This window comes from Salmo salar, chromosome ssa04, assembly GCF_905237065.1.
Source record: "Salmo salar chromosome ssa04, Ssal_v3.1, whole genome shotgun sequence".
In the NCBI taxonomy this organism is placed as follows: domain Eukaryota; kingdom Metazoa; phylum Chordata; class Actinopteri; order Salmoniformes; family Salmonidae; genus Salmo; species Salmo salar.
Genome location: NC_059445.1, coordinates 60,214,464 through 60,220,922, shown reverse-complemented (window position 1 = coordinate 60,220,922; position 6,459 = coordinate 60,214,464). Strand labels below are relative to the sequence as shown.

Below are 6,459 nucleotides of genomic sequence, written 5' to 3'. Positions count from 1 at the left end.
GTTTTTGTATGTTACTCCCCAACCCTGATGGTAGGGTATTTTTTTGTATTTTTTTCATGCAAAGTATAAAGGTGTTTTACAAAAAAAAGGAAAAAAAGGGTTTTAACTCCAGTCTAGTAGGTGGCGGTAAATCAACATATATTGGATGCCAACCGCCGTTAAACATCGAAGAAGAAGTATAGACAGTACATGAATCGGCGAATGCGAACCAGTGATGGAACATGAGTAGATTAATTTGAAACAACGGTCGGACATCTTGAAGGCAGTCTCCAGTTCTTATTATACATCAGTAAGTCCATCATCCAGAACGCCATTTTATGAACTCCCCCTTTTTCCCCTACTGCGGTGCCGCTCAATTGACCAATCTGCGGCCACTATTCCTAACAGGTAACCAATCACAGCAGGCTTTACATGAACCAGACCAGTGGATTTATATTCACGGGGCTGCTTGGGAAATGTAAACTATTTAACATGGAGACAGCAGTTGATAAACTGGAGGCGATGGTAAGCTGTGTTTTATCAACCAGATTTATTTCTAAAGCAGCTGAAGTAGACCTACGTTCCTGGTCTTTAGATAAATTGTATTCTGTGGTCTCCAATTAGCTGTTTGAGCAAATGACATGTGCGTGAAAAACGGCAATATAGCTAGTGGGTTACTGTAGCGAGGATCTAAATTCAAATGTTCTGTCATTCTAATCGGAATTGATTATTTTCCAGGAAAGGAAAAACACGAACATAATATGCGAGTGTTTCCGCTAAGAACACCACAAGACAAACAAAAATAATCGCTTTTCCCTGGCGCTCTAGCCACTTCAGTGTTTAGTTAGTTAGCTTGTTTGCTACACGTTTCACAATGAGGACAGCGAGTACTTAGACTGTGCCTGCGAAGAGGCCGTATTCCGTGTCCCCGATTGCGCGCTGTAGGTGACCGTTGATGTTTAATAGCGAGTTTTCACGGTATCAAAGTTGTACAAATTGGTTGTTGACCATTGAGTTGCAGCTCACAATCACGGCGTCTAGTAAACGTAGCTAGCTACAGTATGAAACTTAACATTAACCTGATACGTAACATAATTGAATAACGTTACATGTAGTACGTTTTATTATTCGGCTCCCATAAGTCACTTAGCTGCACTTGTTTGTTTGTCACTGCAGAAGATCACTGGATTGCTAAACTATTTTTAATGTAGTTTTAGATTTAATTTGATTCACCAAATAATATTTAGTCATAACTTGATCTGGCCCAGCCAATCAAATTCAAGTTTGTCATGTAGCTAATTCTTTCTTTAGTTTGACAGGTTGGCTGTCTCTATTTTTCCTTCAGGACTGACAACGAACAGGATAAAGAGGAATCCATTATGTTTGTCTGTCCAGTGCCCCTTTTGTATTGTACTACTGGTGATCCTTCAATGAAGCAGTGCAATGTTAAAAGGGCATTGGCCAGGGATTATTCCCTATGATAGGTTTTGCAAGGTGTAGCTGTGAACCTTTGCTAACAACAAAGCTGTTTGCAGGTGCTCTGACTTCATTGCACTACTGTATTGGACAGCTAGCAGTGCAATAGTATTGTCAAAGCGTCTGAAAACAGCAAAGATCACTGACACAGGAAGCAGCAACAATTGTACACCAATGTGTTGAAAGCTGGTACCCTCAAGTGCAAAATTCTGGGAACTCTTCTGGGGTTTACTGAAACAGTATGTGCTGAATAACAGTGCACCCCCAAGGAAGGGCTGAGCAGGGTGGGTTGTTTAATTCAGCATTTATTTTTTTGTTTAAAATCTACAGTGAAGATCCTTGATCTTATTATCCGGTACTGTTGTATACTTTTCAGCTGTAGTTATGAACGTAGCGCTCAAGCCAAATGGTCCCTGAAAATTGTGTACTACGTCACATGCACTACATGAAAGTATGTGGACACCTGCTTGTTGAACATCTCATTCCAAAATCATGGGCATTAATATGGAGTTGGTTCCCCCTTTGCTGCTATAACAGCCTCCACTCTAATGGGAAGGCTTTCCACTAGATGTTGGAACATTGCTGTGGGGACTTGTTTCCATTCAGCCATGAGCATTAATGAGGTCGAGCACTGATATTGGGCAATTAGGCCTGGCTCGCAGACAGCATTCCAATTCATCCCAAGGTGAATTGGGGTTTAGGTCGGGGCTTTGTGCAGGCCAGTCAAGTTCTTCCACACCGATCTCGATAAGCATTTCTGTATGGACTTTGTCATGCTGAAACAGGAAAGGGCCTTCCCCAAACTTGCCACAAAATTGTGATGACTTTGCTTCCAAAGGCAGTTTGGAACTCGGTAGTGAGTGTTGCAACCGAGGACAGACTATTTTTACACGGTTCAGCACGCTGCGGTCCCGTTCTGTGAGCTTGTGTGGCCTACCACTTTGCGGCTGAGCCGTTGTTGCTCCTAGAAGTTGCCACTTCACAATAACAGCACTTACAGTTGACCGGGGCAGCTCTAGCAGGGCAGACATTTTTCCAACTGACTTATTGGAAAGGTGGCATCCTACAACAGTGCCACGTTGAAAGTCAGAGCTCTTCACTAAGGCCATTCCTCTGCCAATGTTTGTCTATGGAGATTGCATGGCTGTCTGCTCGATTCTATACACCTGTCAACAATGGGTGTGGCGGAAATAGCCAAATCTACAAATTTGAAGGGGTGTCCACATACTTTATCTATATGTGCACCACGTCACTCTTTGTTAGCTGTCACTCAAATGGCGAGTGGCTGAATCTCATTGGCTGGAAGTCAAATTGCTAGGGGGCTGGCCCACGTGGGGGGGGGAAATGTAAGCAAAATGGCGCTGGATAGCTTCCAGTAAACAGTTGCTTTCAAACTAGGGATTTTGTGGCTAATTCAGGTAAAACGGCAATTCTGCATGTATGAACTACACATTGACACGTCCAGCCCAGAGCGGGAAGTTTGAAAAATACTTACTATTCGCCAAAGTTCCTGAGCATGATTTAAATGCAGGCCAACTATGCAATAATCTTACTCTTCAAGTCATTCCCTCACTTGCAATCTATCAAAGCAAGTCTGGAACTTTAATGTCCCATCAGTCAGCTTCCATTTCTCTTTAGGAGGAGGATCTACCTAAACTTGTCCAAAAATGAAATTACTTTTGCTTCTCCCAGAAGTTCTTTTTCTGAATGTGTTGTGCCTACTGACCTCAAACCAATTGTTTTTTTATCACAAAATTGACAAGTCCTTGAACCCTATCAGTATTGTCTCTGCTGTCCACTTTGTTCAGAGTAGTGCAATATTGCTTATAGGGCTTCAGTTTTTGGGTTAAAGCCTTACTGAAGGCACTATGCATCTCAAGACCATTTAATACACCTTTTGTGAGGCAACAATTTTGTGGCTGAAGTCTTGGAAAGATGTGACTGAACTTTTTTGCACATTGTTCATCTTCATAGTTGTGCAGATCTGTACATGCAATGATTTGTGTGTTGTAAGGTGTAGAGACTACTCCACTCTGTCAGACTTGCAGTACACTAAACCAACTGTCCTTTCAGTTCCAGAAGGCAGAGGCTGACATGGAGTACATGGAGAAACGGCTGAGGCTGGAATTCCTGACAAGTGCTCCAGTGAACGGTGCAGCAGAGGTGAATACATACATGGATGCCACAGTACTTAGTTACAAAACATGTCCTCAGACCAATCACCCAACACCTTTCCACTCCATCTACGGAAGGCAATGCTGTCTTATAAATCTTTGAACTTCTGCCATGCAGACGGATGTCTCCATTTGTCGATTTACCCAACAGTCTGTCAAATCAATGACTGACTCGTTGTGTCTGACCACAGGAAAACCCTGTGAAGCTGCTGGAGAACCTGTCTGCCATCAAGGTGAGGCATGTGGCCTTGTGCACACAAGTGCAGGAGATTGCAGCCGAGCAGAAGCAGTCAATGGACTCCATTCGAGCACACCTCAACACCACTGTGCAGCTGGTGCAACAGTTACAGCAGACTGCTGACGTTGAGGTAGCCCATTCCCTCCACGTACATCCGAGAATGTCAATTGGCACTTTTCAAAGTTAAAGGGTGGCAAAATCATGTGCAATTGAGAATTTGTACTGTTTGTAGATTCCACCACTGACTGAGATGGAGCAGGAGTCTGCAGATTTCCTTGGTTTATCAGTCAATCAAAACACAGAGGTAAGGCCATTTGCTCACGCTAAGGTGTCATTGCATACAGGAGCAGAGCGTGCAGAGAAACTATTTTTGACAGGTGTCATTCCGTGTAACACTATCTATGCCATTGTATGTGCACTGCTTTTTATAGTCCAATTTTACATCTCTTGCCCTTAAGAGAAATATAAAGCTTGACTGCTCAGGATCAACTTACGTGAAATGTTATGGTCATCTTGTAAACTGAACAAAAATATAAAACGCAACATGCAACAACTTAAAAGATTTTGCCAAGTTCATAAGGAAATCGGTCAATTGAAATAAATAAATTAAGCCCTAATCTATGGATTTCACATGACTGGGAATACAGATATGAATCTGGTCACAGATACCGTAAAAACAAAGTAGGGTTGTGGATCAAATAAACCAGTATCTGGTGTGACAACCATTTGCCTCCTGCATTGCGACACATCTCCTTTGCAAAGAGTTAATCAGGCTGTTTGTGGCCTGTGGAATGTTGTCCCACTCTTCAATGGCTGTGTGTGAAGTTGCTGGATAGTGGCAGGAACTGGAACACGGTGTCGATCTAGATTATTCCAAACATGCTCAATGGATGATATGTCAGGTGAGTATGCAGGCCATGGAAGAACTGGGACATTTTCAGCTTCCAGGAATTGTGTATAAATCCTTGCACTGTGGGGCTGTGCGTTATACTGAAACGGGTAGTGATGGCATTGGATGAATGACACAATGGGCCTCAGGATCTCATCACTATCATCGTGCATTCAAATTACCATCGATAAAATGCAATTGTGTTCGTTGTCCGTAGCTTATGCCTGCCCAAGCCATAACCCCACCACTACCACGAGGCACTCTGTTCACAACGTTGACATAAAACTGCTTTCCCACACAATGCCATACACGCCATTTGCCTAGTACAGCTGAAACCGGGATTCATCCGTGAAGAGCACACTTCTCCAGCAGACCAGTGGCCATCGAAGGTGAGCATTTGCCCACTGAAGTCGGTTATGATGCCGAACTGCAGTCAGGTCAAGACCCTGGTGAGGACAACGAGCACGTAGATGAGCTTCTCTTGAGACAATTTCTGACATTTTGTGCGAACCGTTTCATCCGGGTGGCTGGTCTCAGATGATCCCGCAGGTGAAGAAGCTGGATGTGGAGGTCCTGGGCTGGCGCGGTTACACCTGGTTATCATACGTGGTCTGTGGTTGAGGCCGGTTGGATGTAGTGCCAAATTCTCTAAAATGACAGAGGTGGCTTATGGTAGAGATATGAACATGAAATGATCTGGCAAATATTCCTGGGATCTTTTATTTCAGCTCATGACACCAACACTTTACATGTTGCATTTTATATTTTTGTTCAGTGGGATATACACATTGTAATAACTAATATGCCAATGTTTGTCTGTTCAGTTACTGATGTCTATGGAGCCTTCAGCCAAAGAGCAGCCTCAGTGTAAGTAATGGTTAACCCCAATTAACACCCCTCTTCTCCAACGCCTTCTACAAGCAGCTGCATGAGCACTTCTCCCTAAAAAAAAAAAAATCCGACGAGTCACGTTTGTCCCGAGACGCATGACCCTTAACACAGAAACCCCCAGTTGTGTCAAGGCAACAAAAGCAGCAGGAATGTCAGTTAACTTGTGGACCAGAGTCAGACCCCGTGTCATATGAATGCTTAGGAAGGTGTACACATTTTGTGCAAGCTCTAACTTTGCCAATCTTTCTCCAGTGGTGCCCTGAGTTTGCAGAAGATGAAGCAGATGAACATGAAGGTTAGCGATGCCAAGCTGAAGACGTTGCAGCATCTGTCATTGAGCTGGACAATGGCACATTTGCCTGCTAATATGAGCGGGGAACTGGCACAGCTGAGACTGTTTAAGATGGACCCCACAGCGAAAGTGACTGATTCTGCCCATCTCTCATTGTCTAGTAATGTTAGCCTATTTGAAGGGTTCTGATGCCTACTTAGGCTGTGGTTTGATTTCTTTTGCTAGTTATTTTAAAATGACACCACAATCTGAAGGAATTGACCAGAAGCAAGAACTCCAGATGGAACCAACTCACCAATGTTTGAGGTGCTGTAAGTGGAAGGTGGTGGGCCATATTGTAAATTAGATGTACTATTTTTTATCATATTGAGGGTTCTGACTGGCTAATGCATCAGTTGAATGCGTTTCACCTGTAAATATGTTAACGATTTGAATTCAGCTGATTACTTTCCAACTGTACGTATTGTCTAGAACGTCAATGTATTATGATGCTTCATTAAAATGAAATATTCCCTCTGAG

The 6,459-nt window shown here is 43.2% G+C and overlaps 1 protein-coding gene across 1 annotated transcript; it reads left to right on the top strand.

Annotated features, from left to right (window-relative positions):
- The first annotated feature begins 215 nt into the window (after positions 1–215).
- On the top strand, positions 216–6,458 carry LOC106603464 (spindle and kinetochore-associated protein 2-like). Its single transcript, XM_014197186.2, has 6 exons — positions 216–504; positions 3,529–3,618; positions 3,821–3,997; positions 4,100–4,171; positions 5,581–5,623; positions 5,900–6,458. Exons 1-6 carry the CDS (start codon positions 412–414, stop codon positions 5,908–5,910), a joined length of 486 nt encoding a protein of 161 aa, XP_014052661.1. The 5' UTR covers positions 216–411; the 3' UTR covers positions 5,911–6,458.
- Position 6,459: the final 1 nt, after the last annotated feature.

Excerpts from the sequence above, each read along its gene's own strand:
- LOC106603464 (XM_014197186.2), top strand. The coding sequence starts at position 412 with ATGAACCAGACCAGTGGATTTATATTCACGGGGCTGCTTGGGAAATGT. Across the intron at positions 505-3,528 it reads TTGATAAACTGGAGGCGATG|TTCCAGAAGGCAGAGGCTGA; the intron begins GTAAGCTGTGTT and ends CTGTCCTTTCAG. Across the intron at positions 4,172-5,580 it reads CAGTCAATCAAAACACAGAG|TTACTGATGTCTATGGAGCC; the intron begins GTAAGGCCATTT and ends TTGTCTGTTCAG.